The sequence below is a fragment of the Anser brachyrhynchus genome (genome assembly GCF_964034855.1).
Source record: "Anser brachyrhynchus genome assembly, chromosome: 13".
NCBI classification, from domain to species: Eukaryota; Metazoa; Chordata; class Aves; order Anseriformes; family Anatidae; genus Anser; species Anser brachyrhynchus.
Genome location: NC_137708.1, coordinates 13,026,840 through 13,049,341, shown reverse-complemented (window position 1 = coordinate 13,049,341; position 22,502 = coordinate 13,026,840). Strand labels below are relative to the sequence as shown.

The window sequence follows — 22,502 nt, the reverse complement described above, 5'->3', positions numbered from 1 at the left end:
GCTCACTTTCATGAAACAGAGACTGTTTTAAAATTATTACCTGCATTCAGTTCTAAAGTGCCTAGAGTTTACCATTTATCTGATCATAAATGAAATTAATTATACACCCGTACTTTTCACTACACAAGATATAAACTAAGGCAGCAATAGCAACAACTTCACAACTTAATTTTTCATCTCTGTAACTAGAAACCTTTCTAAAAACAGTCCACATTAGAGATCCTCAGAACTACACAAAAAAGACCGTGGGTGAAATCCTGTGCCCAAAAAGAACTGGTACCAACTCAATTGATTTCAACAGTGCCAGGATTTCACCAGAAAACTCAAAAAAAAAAAAAAAAAAAAAAAAAAGACAAGTTGCAAAAGACACATTCTGTTTCCAAAAATACTTCATATTAATGCTGCACTTGAAAGTATGTCTATTGACTCATAGTGTTAATAGATGGCAAAAGTGAATAAATGTATTTGCTTTTGCAACATCATTATTTCCTTTGCATGCAATTATTTACTTGCCAAACAATGCTAGCGACAAATCGCAACAGACTATGAAGCCATCTACATCAGCAGATTTTTAACCTAAGGTAAAAATAAACAGAAACATCTGTAAAGTAATCTTGTACAAAGCTACGTTTATTAACAAATACATTTTCTAATAAAACACCATCTGCAAGCAACCCTCAGCTTCCACTTGATATAAATAGGCCTTTTACTGTTTTCAGATGCAGTTCCCAGAAAATTATTCCAAGCTCTACTGCAAAACACATCAGTCTTTGTTGCTGCCTGGAATGTTAATAAATAACATCAAGTTTTTAAATAGTCAAACAAATTATTGGCTTGAAACAATTACTCCAGTAGAAAAAGCTGACCTTTTGCAATAAAGTGGCTTAAGAATGCATCACTCCTCATTCCTAGTATAAAAATATTACCAAACAGGGAAATATTTTGCAGAAAACAAAAAACTATGAAAAACCCATATTGCAATTCTGCTCATACACACGCTATAAACCTACCTTGAAATAGTTACTGCTTTAGAGAAACTCAGAATAAGAGAAAAAGTATACAGACTGTAAATAGTTCAACTGGTATCCTTATTATACATCTGTGCTTGGAGTGGACATGAATATGAACAGATTAAAATGTTCCTCACAGGAATATTGTACTGACCAGCAATACAAAATTCAACAGCTTAAACTGTTGGTAGCAGAGACTGGGACTGAATCCCAATATTAAGAGCTCTTCAAAATGCATAAAAGCTTTAATGGGACACATTTTCATAAGCATTACTCAGAATTTAAGCCACATTAATTCCATTAAAAGCAATGGGAATTCAGCAAACTCTGCAAATAAACTCCTTACTGGTAGAACTGTTTAGTACTGCTGAAGTCTGGAGACTGCCATTTTTCCTCAAAGAGATTAAAACACTGATATTTATGTCAAACTACCTCCTAACTGAATATGCAAAATAGTGAAAACTGCAGATGAACCAAGATATTAGAGTTCTCTGTCCAGAATTCTAGCTGGTATAAATGTATTATACCCAACTGAGACCTAGCCTTTTAATATTAATTGGAAACAAGCAATGTTAATATTCCAATCTGTGATTTTAAAATTTCATTAAATATTTCTTACTGGGACTATCACAACAAACTTTGCCAAAAATAAAGTTAGTCATGCATACTCTAGAAAAAAAGGAATGTTTTAAAACATAGTTCCAGGAAATGGAACTGCATATTTCCAAAGACAAGTATTCAGTGCACGAAATACTCAACCAGTACGAGAGAAAAGATATGTTGAACTACTTACTTCACCAACAGGAGGAATGTTAAGCTTTGGTACTTTGTTCTTCGAACTAGGGGTGTTCACTTTTCCTTCCAACAGCGTTCCAAAGGACTGATTTCCATATCCACTCTCAATTTCTATCGGAGGTTTCAGTTCAGGCGAGTCATTGGGTACCTGGTCTTGACCATCCATAGGCCTAACATACGCCGTAGGCTTTTGCTGGACCATGCTGTTTTTACAGTGAAGTCCTGGTGGGAAATTCTGGGTCGAAAGACCATTGTTTGCAGATAACAAAGATGTGGAAGGAAGTGGAGATCCAGGACCATGACTTACAAACTCAAGCTCTGTGGGTGACTTTGAATGACTGTTTTCTTTGTAAGTATGTTCTCCAGCTGCTGACTTTGAATGATTATGCCGCCTTGAATGTGAAGATGCTGCCATAGAATTTGCTTCCTCAGTTCCTCCACTTTTATGCTGCTCACTCTGACAATTGTAGAGGTCTTCATACCTGCCCTGCGGCTGGTCATGAGAAGAGCTATGCTTTGTCCTACTCTGCTGACTACTGGATTGGCTTGGCTGGGCCCCACTAGAGTTGTGCCCACCACGTGACCAGTCTGTCCTCGACTTCCTGCTGCTCTGGTGACCGTGTAGCAAAGTAGAATTAGATGATAATGAAGAAGGTGGAGGCATTGATGTCGATGAGTGGCCACTGATCTGATGAGATGGGATCATCCTGTTTCTTTGTTCCGGGAAAAAGGTCTGTTCATTTTTGTCGATGGGCGTCTGCGGGACAGAATTCTTTGGGATTCCTACAAGGTGGCTCTGATTGGAATGGTTAGTTAGCAGGTCCTTCATCTCATCATAGTTTCCCAACGTGTTCTGGACACGGTTTGCAAGAGCATCACCTTTATTTGTCTAGAATAAATAAGCAAAAAGAGTGAATAAATTCCTGATTAGGAAGTTAATGCTTGGAATAGTTGTCTTAGAAGATGGCAAATGTTAGCTGTTTAATGGTGTCATGCTGACATTTAATTTAATTTCAATTACATTTTGCATATGTTATGTAAGAAGAATCTATCAATAACTGTGTTCAAAGAATCTCTTGAAATAGGCTTGCATGAGTAACACTTGTATACTGCTTCCCATTTTCTTAAATGTGCTCTCAGAGAAATGTTTAAATTACATCAGTTATGGATGTTATGAGCAAAACAGGCTGGTTTTATGTCAGAGAAGTTGGGCTTGTGCATTTCATATCTCGCAAAACATGAATGTACAATTACTGGTTACTCAGCATTTGAACTGCAATCACACATTTTATTTAAATATGTTATTGCACTTTCACCCCCTTGACTCATAGCTCTGCCATAAACAGAAGCCACGTAGTCTATAACAGACACTCAGGGGCAAGCTCTTCTACAGTGTAACTCCATTTCTCTATCCAAGGTCCAGTTTGACCCAAGGTATCTACTCTCTAAATACATAAAAGAAAATGCTTCTAACCACTGAAGAGTTATAGCAGTTTCAAATAAATGATCATTCCAAAGATTTCTTAAAGAATATAAATAGTGATGACTACCACATTCTTAAGTATTCTTCCCATTGTTTAAAGGCTGGTTGTATTTGTGAATCATGCTTTTCTTTGAATTCCAGTAATTACTAAATAAATACTGACTCATCTGTGTTTCACCACTATTATACTTTCCCTTCTGAAGCAGAAAATGTTTTGGTTTTTTATCCCTTTACCTTTACACTTACAAAAAGCTGGACAAATAAGCTGGAAGCTATAACTAATATGCAGCTAATTTCCTCTCTCCTTGTTCTAAGTCACCCCACAGAGACCCAACGTACCAGCCTTCTCACTGACCTTTATGTTTCATGGAAATGACCAGCAGAGAACTAAAACACCGCATTCCCAATGCTTATTACTTTACGTGACTCAAAGGATAAAACCAGAGCAAAAGTGTAGTTCAAGCAGATGGTTAACTTCTACAGTCTGGAATTAAATTATCATAGAACCATAGAATATCCTGACTTGGAAGGGGCCCGCAGGGATCATCGAGTCCAAGTCCTGGGTCCACACAGGACCACCCACAAATCAGACCCTGTATGTCTGAGAGCATTGTCCAAACACTTCTCGAACTCTGATAGCTTGGTGCTGTGACCACCCCCTAGGGAGCCCGTCCCAGCGCCCAACCACCTCTCGGTGCAGAGCCTTTTCCTGACACCCAGCCTGACCCTCCTGTTGCAGCTTCACATCGTTCCCTTATGTATGCTGCAGCTACATAACCTAAGTAGTACACAGCGATACTTTAGGCTACAGCCAACTGTTTTTCTTGTTGTTTTGTTTTTTTTTTTTCACTCAATACAGCAAGTAATGTCACAATCCAAAGGGGCCTTAACACCAGGTCATAAAGATGGGGAAAGGCAGCACTATGAGCTTGTGGTTGGTTAGAGACAGTCCCACTTAATTCCTCAACCAAGGATGCTACCATGCCACCGTTTCCATCTTCCTCGAGTATTATGCAGAAATCTGAGTGACGAAAAAAATCCATGCATGGATTCCTCCTGAAATATCTGCTTATATTAACCACTACTGAACTAGTCAAGAGATGAGAAGAATATTGCAGAAAGATTTTTCTCTTAGTACTGCACATGCCATAAAAAATGTTGAAAAAAGATAATAAATGCAAATTTTCTTTTGCTCATTCTCAGGGATTGTAACATATATTACCACTGCACTGAGGCAGTGATTTAAAAATTAACTGTTCAGTGTTGTTCTCATCTATATACATTTTGCCAGCGCTCCTCAATGACACAGTTAATAATCCCAGTTGTGGAGAACCACGAATCACTTTTATTCACTAACTAAATCCCTAGGTTGGTCATTTTAGTGGCAAAATTATATTCTATCTGCGCTAAGAATAAGCTCTTTGTATATGAGCAGTCTCCTTCAACTGAGTTGCACAATGAGCCATTTGGGCAGCAGCCAAAACCAGGCTCTCTCTGTTCAGCCCCCAAATTTAAAACAAGGAGATTCCATTGTGCTTAAGGGCCCAGCAGGAATTATGATGCGAAGTCTAAACACTTACATACTTGTTCTGTTTCCTCCTTCCCCACCAAACACTTTAACTCCTTATGGGATGGCACATAGGAAACAATCAAGTATCGAGAAAAGCCTGACCACTAACCTTTACCTCTGGTTCAGCTGCACTTCCAGGGTGTGTTTAGCTTACTGTCCAGAAAGTAAAAGGGGGGATAAAAAAGAATACTAAAAACCACATTATCACTGTAACACTTCAACGTCATGGCACATTAAATGGCTCTTGTCTAGGTCCTTACAGAGGGAATCAATATTTTAATTTGAATGTAGAGCTTTTCAAATATTTGGTTTTTTACATGTCATGATTATAAAAATAATTTTTGTTAATATTAACTCTGTTTTATGCAAGCTATTCACATTCTGGGGATAAAAGACCATGTAAAAGTATTATTATTTGTACTCATTTTCTGGGAGCATTAATAAAAATATATATTTATTGAAAAATATGGAGGTAGTTAATTTAAATATCATTAGCATATTTTAAGTACGCTAAAGCTCTATCCAATAGTTGTTGAAGTCAATGGAAAGATTATTATTTTCTTCAATGTTTTTTAAGCCAGACTGAAAAGTAAAAACACATAGTGAATATGTGCAGCAAATTAGCTTACAGTGAAATAAAACTAGAGCACACAACTAAGACCAGACTTGTGCATCACATAACCTGACTAAGCTCACCGTTGCATAATTCAGTTTACTACCTGCATTTAAGGAATAAAGCATAACATTAGTATGTTTTTTGTTGTTGTTGTTTTTTTCCCCATCAGCAAATTCAGGGCTTTCACAAGAAGTAGAGTATTCTTGACAAGCTCAGATACCAGCAAGATAAACACAAAATCTGGTCATAATTTCTGGTTGTTCTTTGTTACTTCCAGATTGGGGACAATTTCTACCTTCATGTTCTGGATAATTGGCTGATTTCTCAAAGGAGACCTCTGTACAGCTTATTTTCTGAACAGCATGTTGAATCACAATTTTGCCGCTATCAAGGAAATGCATTTTCTGACTATTCCAAGGCATAAATTATATGTCTGGTTTGTGACTCGTGGCTAGCAGCCTTCCCCCTCATTCTAGGCTCTTGTTAATTTAGGAAATGTACACCCTCCTACATTTGCTTCTATTGCTTTCAAAAAAGATCTGTAATAGAATCCTATTGGAAGACTAATTTGCTAGCTAGCTATTGCATTATAGCTTTACAAAGAAAAGAACTAATGCACTCAAACTTATAGGCCCAATTTACTAGGGTTTTGTGAAAATTTGTATGAAACTTGAGGTTTCGTAATTCTTTCACTTTCTCATGCCTCAGTTAAACTAACCTCCCTGCATCAGAAGCTATTTTTTTTTTTTATCTGAAGCTTGAATAGGAGGGGCTTTACCTAAAAAGAGATAATAAATGATTTAACATTCGCCAAAGAATACCCAATGGAAATGCTGCCCATTGGGTTCTGTCTCTCAAGTTACAGTCTTGAACAAAACAAATCCCACCTCCTACTGTTTTCCCTAAAATACTCCTTGTCTCTGAAACTCTTTTCTAATTCAAAACGCTAAAAAATGTCAGCAACTCACGAGTAAAATTGCAGCTCCTCTCACTAAAACTCTCACACTGCTCTTTCAAATGTCTGTTGCCATAACACTGCAGGCTCTTCTCTGATCATCTCTGCCAAATTAAGCATTAGCGGGTTGGACCGGCATTTGAATGCAAGACCTGCAACCAGCATGCTCTGTAACTTGTATTAGGAGGCACACAGCCCTCACTGCCCAACCTTACCAAAATAACGCTGGATGTCATCCCATTGTTGGAGGTGGTGTTTCCCCACATGAGACAGTGGAGCTTCAAAAGAAGTCTTCCATCTTCTAATAAACATGTACCAATCTATTTTATACACATGGATAAATACACCCCTTTTGATGTATGTTTACACATGACAATACACAGAATCAACGCAAAAACATGGACTTGTTCAAAACTTTAATGATCACCCATGTTTTAGCTGACCGATAGGAGGGATAAAAAGACAGATACGCTAATAGCTAGGGTAAAGAAGTGGTAGACAGAGGCAGATATGCTGGAAGGACAAATGTTCAGATCACGTAACTTGTGATACACGAGTGGTAGTAAGATCCATGAGAAAAACAGAAGAGACCCCCCCTTTTTTTTTTTTTCTTTTGGTCCTCCTCCTCTGACTGGTCAGCTTTCTTTGGCCAGGTTTTAATATCCCTAACTTTAGAGAAGTCTTAAAATAGTTGCCAGTCATTGAGTCGTTAAATCATCTAAACAGCAGTGGTGGTATTCCCTGCCTTGACAATCCCTTCCCTGGGTTACTGTTGAAGCAAATGGGGAAGGAATGATAAGCAAGTATGGACACTATATCTGGGAATAAAATAAAAGAGACACTTTCTATTTCCTGAGACCTGTTATTCCCAACCTTCCCTTTGCCACTGTAGTCTCTACCTTACCTCCCACCCCTGGATCTTTCAGAGACATACTAGCCACCCCTTGAGATGATGTTCAGAAGCAGAGGTAGTCCAGCTGTGGATGTGCCCCTTGTGTCCATTACAGACCATGCCACTTGACCTTGCTGGGCAGTGCTTTGTTTTGTCCTGCTCCCACTGAGAGCAATGAGAATAAATGAGATGGATGCAGTTCGTTGTGTGCACCAGGCCCTGAGCCTCATCCACAAAGAAACATCCATTCATCTCAAAATGGAACAGGGCTTCAAACTCAACATATAGTACATTCCTCCTCATCTCATGACCTCTTTATTTTATCCTAGAGTACAGATGCATAAAACCCTGAATTCAGTTTTGCAATTGCTTAAGAATACAAATCACTACTTATCCACTCAGATTCAGATCCACCTCTTGATTTGTATCTAGGACACTGTAGTGTGGCAGGTTCTTAGCAATGCAGAACTTACGAAGAAAACACCAGTATTATCATTTTGTTCCTTTTCCAGTGTAAAAAAAACAGAGGCAAGACCTAGCTTTCATATCCAGTCTTGGTTCTTTTTGTTCTGCAAATTTAAGACATGTAACTACTTATGCATGCAATTTCCTCTTAATTTATGTATTTCACAACTTATCATTACAATGTATTTTTAGCATAGTAATACATTATGCTTTGCTCAAGTCCACAGATCCCCAAACTTCCTCCCTAAGCACATGAAAAGCAATAAAGTATCTGTGTTTGTTGTTTATAAATTAAATTACCTCCAGAAATTTACCAGAATAATTTTTGCTTTGTGGTTTTCGAGTTTTTGATCACACATGTTGTATATTTTGTATATGCCCGGTGCAAATACACGCATTCTAAAAAAATGTAAAATGAGATATTACCATTCTTATGGTACAATAGATACCTGTTGGGAGGTACATTTCTAGTTCCTTACTCACAACTGAGTGCTGATTTGCATATCACTCTACCTATTGAAATCCAAATGACCACTCATATGTTTGTATGAACTGCAGGAAGTCTCAACAAAATCACTTCACAGTAAGTTAATATTTCCTCTAAATAAAGTTGCTAAAATGTGGTCCAGTGCAGAAATAGTGCATTGATTAGATTTTTATAAAAACAACAACAACAAAACACAAACTCTCCAACTGCACAATCTTTATTTGGCTGAATAAGTCTCCCAGCCTATAATTATTAGACACCATTTGATAGTAATGCCAGTCTTTCCTCCTCCTTTTCTGGTGATTTTCAAAGAGCCCTCATCCTCCCTACAGCTGCTAACAATGTGAAATGGAAAGATGAAGTGGTGGCCTTTCAATGGATGTCACTGATTGGGAGGAGAAAGAGATATGGAAATTTACATTCTGATGAATTCTTCAGGGAATGTCTTACTGAAAATCAAAGCAGCAGAAATCATAAAGGGGGACATCCCTCGGTGATGAAAACCTCAGGCAGCGAAGCTCCTTAGAGAGAATAAGACTTGTCATAAGTCCCTTTCACACTCTTGTTATGGTCCCCAAGGATTCAGGCACTCTCCCAGAAGACTTCTTTGGATAGTTATGATTGCAAAAGAAAGCTTACGGACTCATTATTTATAGAGAAGACTTCAGTTTTAACAACTCAGGTATATTTTTTTCTTAAAAATAAAAGGAGTAAGTGTTATTTTTGAAGGTACGACCCCGCTTGTAGAGATATCAGCTGCACATACTTCTATTGTGGGACTTTACTGTGTGGATAGAGGAAGAAAACTTTAACAGGACTGTAAGCAAAATTCCTGATTCTGCCAATGAAATGCTGGGTGTGGCATTCAGTTTGCTTTTCTGCAATATGTTGATTTGGAAGATCAGCGTATTCAAGGGTGGAAGTACCAATGCAGATGTGACTTTTCCCATAGGTGACAAGTAGTTTCATTTATATTTGCAAAATGCATTCAGGTAAAAAGACATTCTAAAAATGTAAAGCAAAACAATGCAATTTACCTTGTAGGGTTCCCCAAAGAGGTTAAAACCTGAAGCAAAGAGATCTTCATCTTGCTGGACTTCTTGGTTTCTTCTCTCCCATTCTTTCCGCTTAAGTGCACTCCTGTCTTGCTCATAGTGACTGAGGAAGAGAAAGACAAAAAGATAGCATATTATTTTCCCCATCATTTAGTTACATGATCATTACTACCAGTAAGAACAGCAAAACCTCAGAAACTATGTAGCTCCTGAGGATAATTCTGAAAGAAAGAAAGCAAAAGCCACTACATAATTTTCCTAAATGTAAATTTGGAGTCATAATACTATATGAAATTGGGTAATAGGAACTATTCAGAACACTTCTAAAATGAAAACAACGTTTTTTTTCAAATTAACGGAACGTTATGCACGAGAATAATACAAATTTTGACACATTTGTATGAACAGTCTGCAGAATATATGAACATATACACATACACAAACACGTGCATGCGCACCTACAGAGAACGTCTCTGTGCAAATAAAGCAAAAGTGAAGTCAAGGAAGCGCTGCAATGTCTTCAAATGCAACTAACTGTGTAACACTTGTCTATACCCATCCCAACACTCCAGTTCAGCCTTGTGTGATTTAAACCACCTAATTTTGTCCCGTGTACTTGTTAAAATTTATGTAAGGCTTCACTGTGGGTGTCAAGGGTGTTTTAAGAAGGGTTTCTCTAGCCGTCTCCCAGAAGAGACTTTAGGGAAGTTGATTCTAGCAGCGGATAGTCCTACACCCAAACAAACAAACAAACAGGAAAGGATCTATCACCTCAGCGCAGCAATGGTGAGTGGCACTTATCTGTACGTCAGCTTACTCTGTGCACCTGCCAGACCTAGCTGACAAGCTGCGAGATCACACTCGCTTCTCCCCTGAATAGCACTGAAGTACTTTGGTCTCTCAGCTTCGCAAACTACCTCCTGCTCCTCTGAGGGAAAAGATATAATTAAAACCCTGAAGGGGAGGGGGGACAAGGAAGGAAAGAGGAAAGGAAGAGATGCATGCTTCAGCTTGCACTGACAACCCCTCACGTGACGAGCATTAAGGGACACTTCTGTGCTTTCAACCCATATTTGATTTGTTATGAGGCTTTTGGCTCTACTTTGTGTCAGTTAATTAGCTACCAAATTCCAGATGACAATTTGAAGAGCAGGTTTAGTACATGCACCGATGTCATCTGCTGTAAGCAATACTTCCCTGACAGACTCAGGACATGCACATACCCATGCCCGCCCGGTATGTACAGGCACTTACATACAGATGGACATATTACATATGTAACAAAGAACATTTAATTCTCCTGTCTCTGGTGAGAATGAATTAAACCTCTATAGAGCTCCACTGCACTTGGAAGATAACCAAATTTCTACAACTTTTGCCTTTTTAGCTCAGCATGATGTTGTATTGAAAGCTTCACACCGAGAGATATAATGAGGAATGAACTGCACAGTGATGAGGCTTTAACAGTGTATAAAGTCACTGATTTCTGAGTGAAACCACAATTACTAATTTGAAGCACCAGCTAATTAAAACCACAGCTATGTATTTAGCCTCTTGTTATACCTACTGCAGTTTATAATTATGAGGACCTCTTTATCTACTCAATTAAAGTTCTTATGATTCAGGCAGGTTGTGTTTGAACCTGCAAGCCCTGCAGAGAGCACAGGAAAGCATATGTCTGTTTCCTGATGACTCCCTGTATCGTTACACTCACACGCTTGTTTTTGTACAGGGAGGGAAAGAAAAAAGCCCAGACAAATGCCGCAGTGAAATCCTTAAATCAAAAATATGAATTAATAACCGGTATAAGCAACTCAAGATCACTCAGGTTTGAATTGCATAATGCTCAAGTATGACTCAGAAACTGAACGCAAAGGCACCTCCATAGGCTGAGCTGCATGATTTCCATCCACCTTTTCCTTCCACAGGTGGGAAGTCTTTGAAGACGCCACGTAACGCCCCCCTGATGTGGTGACATCGCTGCCTCACATCCGCTCACCACCACCAAGCTCCAGAACATTCCTATAATCATTCGTGGTGTTTTTGCAGAAGGTGATAGCACAATTTACTGGTTTCCTGAGGGGGAGCGAAGGGAAATTGTAACCACCGGTCACTTTACTACACTACCTGCTCACTAAAAGGTAAAGAGGAGGACACGACTCTCTCTTCCTGTCATGTCTTCATATCAGTCCTAAAGTCCACAGGTATGGGAGTAAGGGAACAAAAATCTCATGGGAGATCTTCCCAGTGACTTCTCTGACAGCCTTACCTATAGATGGTGCAATTCTTGCACCAAGAGCAGATCACAAAGCTAGGAGCCCAATCTCACCTGCAGCAGTCACTCAAGTTGGTGGGCCTACTGAAAGCAGGATATTATATCCCTCACGAGTAATCTTTTCTTATGCGACCAGGCGCATCCCAGGCACTGCCACTTCAGAAAGAATTATTCATGAAAATTAGAGCTGCATTTTACAGCCTTACAATGGCAACCCTGGCCCAGTGTTTCAGGGTGAAATCCTGCACCCACTCAGATCGGACTGAATCTGGCCACTGAACACAGATCACAGAATCTCGGATCACAGACTTCAGCACAGAACAGATCTCATCTTTCATATGAGGCTTCAGCACTTTAGATAAAAGCTGGCTCTGGTCTCAAGCATGCAGAATATTTAGGGAACCAAGTAGAGGCCTTATGCCACATCTTAACTGAGAAAAAGCAGCAAAGGCTCTAAGACTATCCATACAAGTTTTGTGACACATTACAAAACCACTAATTCAAAAACGATGAAAACAGTGGTAACTCAAAATGGTACAATTGCTTTAAAAGGCATTATATTAAACTAAGACAGTATTTACAATTTTAACAGGAAAGGCTAAAAACACACACACACAAAGAAACAGTATTTTTTAAACACAACATACTTAGGTATCTCTCTTTCAGTGCACATCTTTCTGAAAGACAGATGCTCCGTGCACCCAAGAGAGGAGCACAAAGGGACATCTCATGCCCTGGATCCCAATGATTTTTGCAGACTATCAAACTGAGCATCCATATTACCACACAAGCAAAGCCCTAAGTGAATTGCTGCCTCTACATCAATCCAAATCTTTCTCATAAATTGTCTTGTGAGAAAAAAAAAAATTAAAGGTTTGCTTCAAACTTTCCACTCCCACAGTTACCCCGCAGCCTTAAGTGTACAAAGACTATACAAAAGCAAGTGGTTGCTCATCCTGTCAGATCATTTGCTTGGTGTATTTCTCTGCAAATGTATTTTTGCTATGCGAAAGCTTGACATGGCACTGATTGTGGCTGTGGAAAGTCAAATATGACAAAATCATATACAGATTAGGATAACTTTTTTGGGTTCCTTGTGATCCGAAGAGAAATGCTGATTAGATCTTAAGGTTGCAGAGCACTGAGAACCTAGTGGAATGTTCTCCAGAAACTCTTAATGCAGCCACGAGGCAATCTCTGGGACTTGTGTTTAATATAAAGCCTAACTAATGTTCTGTGAAATACGGATATGTGATTAGTGGTGAAGGTGTCAGTGAAACTATAGTCAGATACGACGAGGAGCACCAGAGTTCAGCCTGTCTCATTAGTATGAGAAATACTTCATGACTCCTCTAACGCCAGGAGAGTAGGAAATCACAAATACACAGTTTTGTAAACATTTAAAAAAGAGATTTAGAAGAAAACAGCTGGAGGCTGTGATACTCATTGTATCTGAGAGGCCAGTTCCCTAGATACAGCTATTAGGTAACAACGCAGTTTAAATACATGAGCTTTATTGTTTTGTTACCACTTATTAGATTAATAATTGAATTAGAATGGGGAAGTCTGTACATAAATCTGAGAAGACCAGGAATGGTGAGCAATAAGAATGCTACAAAGTACACGAGACCACTGCTCTAAAAATTACCTGTGTGCTGGGTATGGCAGAAAGGATGGGAACAATAACACTACCGCTCTGCTTTAACATCAGCACGAGCTGCAAATGCATTTCAAATAAAGGCGTACTTAATCCTTTAAAATCAGACCAGCATACATCCATTTGTCATTTTTCTCAGCCACGGACACCCTCGGGGAGAGCGGGCGGTGAGCCGATGCGCTGTGACAGGCCAGGTGCTCAGCCCGGTGAAGCCGCAGTGCCGGCAAGGCCCAGGGAGCTGCACCCTTCGGCCCACGACGGTGACAGGGACGAGGGCGACAGGCAGAGAGGGGGAGAGGCTGGCTGATGGGGAAGGAGGCCGTAGCAAGTGCATGCCTGCTGTCTTTTGCCGTAGGTTATGGATTGGAAGCTAAAAACGTGGATCTGATTGTAAGAGATGGAAGTCAGGCACGGTCAAAAAAGAGATCTAGACGTAGAATAAAAATTTAGGCACTGGAAAGGACAGTGCAATCATCTGCGGGGAAAGTAAGAAGATGCAGTGCAAGTGATCTGGAGGTAAAAGGAAAAAAAAAAACGTTTAGGACATCGCAAAAGAGCTAGAGGTTAGAGGGAAGAGTTAAAAGGAAAGCTGAAGAAGTAAGATGAACAGCTAAAGGCTGAGACCTGGCATTTGGGGTTTGTCTTCAAAGATGCCGTAACTAAAGCCACAGAGGTAGTCTCCCAAAGCGTGGAAGACTAGGAAAGGCAGACAAGCCTGACAGAGAGGAGAAAGGAGAAGAAAGAAGTCAGGCCAGACAAGTTTGAAGGAATAGTCACTGTGACATGAAAAAAAAACCAACAAAAAGCAGAAGAGAATGATCAAATATCTAATGTTGCAGAAAAATCATGAATGAGAACAGAACACTGCTCTGTTGATTCAGACAAAACAACAAAAGTGCAATAGGGAAAGAATCAATAAAAAGCTGGAGCAGAGAGGCTTTATAGTAGTGACAGACTACATGCTGGAGGATAAATGCATAACGTTAGAGAAAAACAGCATTTATCCACAAGTTAGGGAAGTAGTTTCTTTAAATATTGAAAGCAGCAATGTCTGAATTCACAAAAATGCACACTGATCAAATCAAATATTCTCCTGTAATAGTGCTCTCCCCTCTGCCTTAAAATATCAGGTTAGCCTAAATGATGAAAGAAGCTCTCAAACTGAAATGTTTGTCATTTGTGGAAAAAAGAAATAAACAAAAGCTTCTAAACTAAGACATGGTGAATATAAAATGGAATAAATTTAAGAACTGAAAGTCCCTTCCCAAGGTTATTTCTTCACAGTTGTGACTCTTGGACAGAATTGTTCTCTGTCACAAGTGCTCTGGAGGTTGGTGAGGTAAAGCCAGAAACTGGACTTCCTCAAATATTCATATGCCTGAGCAAGGTATTAAACATCCCAGCTGAAAAATCACTAGTGAACATATTTGATTTATGTGAGAAATCCAGCTCAGGTCAATGAGAATATTCCCATGCTTAAAATATGCGCTTGGCTGCTTTTCCACACCAGGGCAATTCTTTTTCAATGTGCGTAAAAATGTAAGGCAAAAGGCAGTCTCACCTGATAGCCCAGCAAGGTGAAACTACCTCTAGCAAATGCATTACAGTAGCAATTCCCCTCTACATTAGTCCAGATTTATCTCAACATTACTCCATTGATTTCATGTAAAACCAGAGTACCACAATATCATACGAAGGAAGGAGAACAGGTTTCTCAGTGTATTCTGATTCTCCCAGTGTACTCTGTGGTATTTCATTATTCCAAATGAAAAAATATGCCTGAGGTATTAAATTTTATTACAATTCTTAAAATATATTTAGTAAACGAGGGGAATTTCAAAACCTGATCTTTAAGCAAAAATATGGTTAACTTACCATATCTTCCCTGCCCATCTGAAGGCATTGTTTCACTTACTGATAAATGTCATGAGCAGTACCCGCACTTAAAATGGCAAAATTCTTCTTCATCTGTTTAGTGGCACTGCTCTTGCATCTTTATCCTGGCAATTTTACTACTTAACAGAGACCAATCAGGCCACCATAGAATAGCTTTACACTTCTCTCAATCTTTCTTATTTAACATTTGCTTTAATGTTGTGTTCTTCTTCATTGCATGAATAGTTACTGAAAGTATCTAATGCTGCACATATCTATCACTGTACTTCAAGATAAATGATTTATTTTAAAATATAGAATATTCTGTCTTTGATGTTCAACAGTTCTGTATAGAAACACTTGAGATGGTCACTGGTTATCTATCTACATGAGCTAAATATTTTAACAATTTGCATTAAAAACAATACCATTCCCATAGCCCGTTAGATAAAGAATACAGAAGATTAAAGCCTCCGAACAAAATAACACCCAAGAGACCCTTAGGCAATTTATGGAAATTTAAACTAGGAGGCTAAGGGTTTGGCTTATATTTGTCACATTCTTCATTCTTTTTAGCTATTTTTCCCCCTAAGTATCTAGAAAATGTTACTGTCACTCAATTTCTCCTCTTTTTGGCATTATGCATCCCCAAACCTTTCCTTAACATGAATTTAGAAGGAACGATTCTGGGGGAATGGATGGCAGAGATAACTTCCTGAATAGTAAGCGTATAAAGAATAGATGAGGTTTCAAAGGGGAGCATTTATTGTTTCCTGTATCATAGCACATTGTCTTTCGATATGATTAGTTATCAGTCTGAGTTATCAAAAACTGGGATGAAATAAAGCGCTTACGCAGTTATGCTTCATTGATGTCAGCTAGGGGAGCATGAAAATCTCCATGAAGTTGGGTAATTGATGTGTAAATCAGAGCTCAATCACTCTGTAATAGAAATGGTCCCACTGAAAGTATGGTTGTTGAACAGTATTGCAGAGGGGTGGGAAAGAAAAAGAGAAACAGAATCAAGATAAGACTTATTTATTAAAAATGATAATAAGTGGCAATTTACACAATTTTCTCTTCAAGAGAGAAGCACTGTCAGATACATTTACATGCAAGCTGCAGACCACTGTGTTTGGATATTCTTATTCGACAATAATTAACTGTTTCTGTTTTATTAAAATGCTCGGGGACACTGTTAGGGATATTTAAAAAGCAAATTAAATGAACATGTTCATGCTTTGAAAGGCTACATGTGTAAACGACATCAGTGATTGTAATTTGGTTAACAATGTGTGTTCAAGGTATGTTTTGGAGTTCTATTACAGTCCTCTTGTCAGTTCAGATTTGTACTAAGGGAAACAAAAGCTAAGCTGAAGGAAAAGAGAAAAAAGGAAACTGAAGAGAAAAATGATTATAATATAAACACAACTCCAAAAGGACATTAAAAGACAAACAGTCATTATAGAACATCAATCACATAAAATAGCTTTGCAACATACTATATTTCTAAGAGTAAACACCCGATACGTAAGTATCTAGTTAAGATAACACTTTTTTTTTTTGTTAATTGTTGTGTCTGTTGTCAGCTCTTGTTTGTTTTAATAAATGAATGCACACTAAGGTATTCATATCAGCTTAGCAAAAACACCTTGAATCCAGTATGTTAGTGATGGTTTACTTTAAACTGCTAATAAACTATAGCAAACTCACATAAAGGTAAAATTTATGAGTATTTTTGGCACCAAATGAATTATATTCAGGACACTGGACCTGTATCAGGAAGCTCTATTAGATGGGTAATGTCCTGTGACTGTAACGGGACTCTGATAGCTTGTAGTAGGGGGGTTGGATAGGGAAGGAGGTTCCACCTGAATTCTGAATTTCACTTCATTGCATTCAAGAGTTTATCAGAATATGGCAGTTATTTTTACCCCCCCCCCCCCTTTTTTTTTTTAAAAGGTTCTTTTGATTTCTTCTGGGATTTGAAATTTCTTCAAAATTCACTGATGGCAATGAAGCTATTAGGCATTTGCCAAAGTATATGCTGTAATTCAAAAACATTTCAAAGCACATCTCCTAACAGCTTCCTAGCTGCCATCGTGCTTCTACATTGTTCTACATATTAATCTGTTACTGATAAAAACAGATTTGTTTAGTTGCATGCTGTGCATTATTCTTTATACACATCAACAGTAAATGTGGCACGGTACTATTACACAGAGTACATGTATTACACCAAAGGCATAACAATAATTTGATGCAATTAAAGACCTTTTAACAAAGCCTATTACTGTCTTTTTTTCCTTTGGTTGGATACCTCAAATTATTAATTAAAAATGTGCTACTAAGTTTCTTCTGGTTATACATGCACCATTTTCAAAGAGTAAAATACATTTTAATATACAGAAAGTCTATAATTTATTATCACTTAATGTATACTGACTGCATCCTTACACCTGCACTGAAAACCATATGGAACTCTACTTTTGTCTTTACCTCCATTTTATAACTAAAATTTTTCTTTAATATTGCTACTTAAAACTTTTCTAGGCACCTGTAGGATGTATCCTTAAAAACTGAGTCCTTATATTTTCCAAGTATTTTCCTGAAATATTGGCAATGATATGCAGTAGACAGCTAGCAGAAATAAATATAACCTTTTAAAAATGTTACAAAACAATCATTGATTAACACATCCTTTTGGAGACAGATGAATCAGCAGACTCAAATGCTTGAGTATTTTATCACAGAAGTGCTTCCGTGCTACTCCTACAGCTCTAATAAATGCACTCATTTACTAACAGGCACCTCTGCTCCCTTGAGCATTTTCACATGCTGTGCAGTTCTTTAACCACATGTTCTTAAAACTTAACGTGTGCTGAAGAATACCACCACAGGAAAATTAAAAATTCAGGAGGATGACTATTTCATTCATCAATTTTAGATTGAAGGAGAAGTGCACACAGGCCTTTGTTTATAGTGCATACATACAGGCTGATTCAGAGACCCCAATACACAGACTAGTAGTGCTGTAAGCCTAATATAATTTAATTTATTGTTGTTTAGGACTCTGGCTAGAGAAATTATTTTCTAATAAATTATTCTTCTCTCAGTTGAAATCCCATATAATTGCCCCCATTTGTTGTAGTAATATCTACTGGAAAGGAAGAGACAGTCAAATAAATTCAAGGTGCTCTCATTTCAAATTCAAGTAAACATGCATTTCAGTGCTATCATCAATATATTGCCCATCTCGGGCAGCAGCAAAACACTGGAGACACAATGATTTTGTGGCTTCCCGAGACTTACTGGTCATGAGCTTGGAAAGAACCTTGAACATTCAAACTCCAAACTTTCAGCCTTCTTCCACTAGACCCTAAAAAGCCCCACAGCAATAAGATGCCTGTTATACGCAGCTTTAGAAAGTGTAATATTTTGTAGATATTTTTACCTGAATAGATACAGAGTCAGCAAATCAATGGATTATCACCATCTTTGGCTTCTAGTGAGGAAGATAATCTATAACAAATACCACTCATGTCTTAGCACACAATGTTTATTTCTCATTAATAAACCAAGTATAAAGTATGACAAAATAATTTAACCAAAGCAGCACAAAGTTCGCCAGCAGTGCTGAGGTTTAGATCCTCTCTAAGGGCACAGTTCAACTTCAACTGATGCTACTGGCAATTTTCCCAGGGATTTCAATGACGGCTGGATGGGACCTAGCCTTTTAATAATGACAAAGAAGCCAGGTCATTTAACACTGCCAGTTCTAAGCAAGAGCAACTTTTTGGTACAAACTAGCTATATTCCACATGCTAACAGAAATTCTTTATCCACTGCCAAAAGCTTAAAAACACAAGTTTGAAATTTGCTCCTGGATTTGAAAGCTAAAAATGATCACTTAAAAAATGTAAAAAATTCTCCTCTTCAGGTAGAGCAAAATCATAACACAATCTTATTTAGACTGACCAAAACTACAACCTCATGTCTGATATTTGAATTTTTAAGGTGGGTGTGATACAAATGATTATCCAAGTACTGTAATTTCCAGAGCCAAACAGAAACTGTTTCCCCAATTATGTTTTGAACGTACTTGAAATTTCACATGTATAAGTGATTTCATGAATGACAGGAATGCCACAACAAAGAAAACACGGCCATTTAAGGCCAAATTCCCAGAAGAAAAATAAGACCAAAGCTCTAACCCATCCTTCGTCCTACAATGGCCAACAGCAACGCCTAGCAAAGCACCTAGGAACAGAGCAGAGCATTCCTCTAAAATATCACCTCTGCCTTGAGAAATTTTTGGCACCCATAGCTAAACGTTAAGTACAAAGGATCTGATAGCTTTGTATTAACATCCTCAATGCTTTCAAACAGAATATCCTGTTGCAAGGAATTTCACAGCTCATCCGAAAATTATCACTTTATCTCAAACTAAGTTCACCATTCATATAGGTCTGAAAACCTGATTGATTTAACAACGTTTGCATTTTATCGGATATGTGAGAAGGGAATTCACATTTGTATTTTGGGGCATCTGCATTTATTACAAGCAGGTGGACAGGAAGCTCTGGTTCTCTTCAGTCTGCAGAGAATCTCAGACGTGTATCCCACGACACTAACTATATCATACATTTTCAAGACCAGACACACGGATTACTGCATCCTGAATAACAGTTATTTACACTACAAACCCTTTATAAGTACTTTTGTCCCTGCTGCTGTCAATCAGCAAATAAGTAATGTTATTTATTTTCATTACATGAAGACAACATGTTATTTAATAAAAGTGCATCCTCTTTGAATTCCTTACCATCAACCATTTGTCTAATAGAAACATACTGTGTAACTTGCAAATATTAAAATGCAATGTTAGTGAGTCATATCCACTGGAGGCTGGCCAGCTCCAGCACATTTCAGTATTTAATAATAAAAAAGTCTAGTGTAAAAATATGTAAACTAGCTTCCATCCTGCTTTAATACTCACTTAACATGAGAAGAAAGTGAATGCGATTTTGTTTAAATATTAAACATTACATTTCTTCTTTTGATTATCAAAGTATTATTAAAGCTAAATGAAAATGTGTTTGCAGCCTTCCTCTGAAGTCTTAAAGGCCATCGTTACCATAATATTTTGTCCCTCTAGCTGGCTTCTTTGGGGGATCTCAAAGCTCTTTACAAATCAGTACAAGTCATGCCCGACTATGCCTGTGGGAAGGAGTAACTACTGATTTCAAGCAAAACAACTGAGGGAGTGAAAGTTCAAATAAGTTGACTAAGGTCATTCAAGAAGCAAGAGACAGCTGTGGGAATTAAACTGAGGCGTCCTGACTCCCAGACATCAAACTTCACCGTAAGACCAGCTGTAACTTGCAACCATTCATCCACCACTAAATTCCAAGATGACAACCATCGAGTTGAATTTTAAGTATAACTAACAACACCATACAGCAAGAAGGAATTATCTTTATGTGCGTTTCCAGAACATTGGGTCATACACAGCGAGACAGGTTTTCTCCTGCTGAATGTCACTGGGAGAGGTAGGCAAGGATGTTCTTATTACATTTGCTGCAAGGAGGGAGCGTATCAAATGATTTAATTTCGTGTAGTGCCCCACTTACTTTGAAAAACTGATACTGCACAGGGCATAATGACATTAGGTGATTAAAGTACAACAACACTCATCTTGCCAGTTCCTTTTATACCAAGTGTCCACAAGTGCTACTGCAGCAGGCTTGAATCTGGAAAAGCTGGGCCTGCGGAGGCAATTGGGACCCAGTAACATAAAACACGGACCTTCTCCTCCTCTCACTGGGAGCCCCCACCAGAGCAGGCACCAGAAATAAGCTCAACAGGGCCCTTGGAAGAGCGTCCCCTTCCCCTCGCCTCTCAGCCCCAAACATTATGTGACTTTCAGGCATCACATCCATGATCCCCTGACCCCAAAAGCAAACGGTTGACGAGTTAAGGTGTATTGACAGTAAAGTGACACGATACAATCATAAAAGTGTGATGCACTTTCACTTTTCAGCTGGTATTGCATCGAAAATAACTAGCATCTAGCACTGCTCGTTATGCCAAATGTATTAAAGCCTCAGTATCCATGGTAGGAAATGTGTGTTTTGTCACACACGCTCTTTAATGTGACAGAAATACAAATTCATGTTTTCTTTCATACAAATACCTAATGGGGTTTGAATAAAATAAAATCTGCACATTGCCATGTGGAAATTAATTTTAAAGAACTGTTTATCAATTTAATTCCACTGATAGTAACAGACAGATTTATGAGGCAATTAACTAAATATTTGTTTTTTCACGTTTCAATTCATTATAGTAAATTAACAATTTTCCACTTGAAAGTCTTGCATTGCTACACTGAAAGCCTAAAAAATGTGTATATTACTGTCGGTCTAGGAAGGATTCTCTGAGTTTTAGAACATGGACTATTCTCCTCACATTAACTTAACGTACTGTATGTAATTCAAAAAAAAAAAAAAAGAAAAACCACCACATTTCAGTATTACCCACAGAACCTGTCATTCTTTAAATGTCAGTTTCAAGCAACTAGACATAAATAAAGAATAATTACAGCTCTAAAACCCATGTAACATCTGTTCAAGCAAACAATCCTGCAGAGCTGATTTTATGGCCACGTAACACCCACCTATGGCTCAGACAAGCCTAAGAGAGAAAAGCAAGGGCCCGGACAGACCTGGCCTGGCCTTCTGCGGCCTCCCAAGGCCAGACGTGCCCCTCACAGCACGCCCTACCAGAGCTGACAGCTGGAGCAAACCAAAATAAAACTGACACGAAGTACAACGCGCTAACGGCCTCCACATCAGCAGTCCACACACCATTCACAACGAGGCCCGTGACTCCACACGTAAAGCCACGTCTACCTGCACTGATTTTGATACTTAAACCTTTTAATTCGTGATTTCATCTCCAAGGAGGTCATCTGGTCGTGGCCATGCGCATCTCCTCACATCAGCAGGCCAGGTACGAAACACATTAAGCAGCAGTCAAAAGACAGAGCTACAGTTTTATGTTCTTTTAACGCGTATTGTACCAAATTAACATCAGGAGGAGTATATTCTGTAAATATAAAAGCAGCTGCTTACATGGCTCCTTGGATTCTTCTCTCCTGACTGCTGGCGTTTCGCTACCTGCCCTCTGCACGTGCTTCCCGAGCTATCGCACCTCTGCCAGCTCAGCTTGCCAGGGGTGAGCCCTCCTGAGGGATCCGTACCAACTACATTCCTCGGTTCTGCGCAGATCCCGAGTATTTTCTTCAATAAAATGTAGTTTGCTTGTTCTTAAAAATTCCCTGGATTTTAAACATTCACTGTATT

At 38.5% G+C, this 22,502-nt stretch overlaps 1 protein-coding gene across 14 annotated transcripts in view; it reads right to left on the bottom strand.

The window, feature by feature from the left end:
* AFF2 (ALF transcription elongation factor 2) overlaps positions 1 to 22,502 on the bottom strand; it is a 366,650-nt gene that overhangs the window by 245,739 nt on the left and 98,409 nt on the right. For all 14 annotated transcript variants that reach the window (XM_080553964.1, XM_080553958.1, XM_080553963.1 and 11 more), the window contains 2 exons: positions 9,311 to 9,431; positions 1,804 to 2,694 (listed from right to left, as the gene is read on the bottom strand). In XM_080553964.1, coding sequence (XP_080410090.1) covers positions 1,804 to 2,694; positions 9,311 to 9,431 — 1,012 coding nt within the window. The remainder of the gene's footprint in view (positions 1 to 1,803; positions 2,695 to 9,310; positions 9,432 to 22,502) is intronic.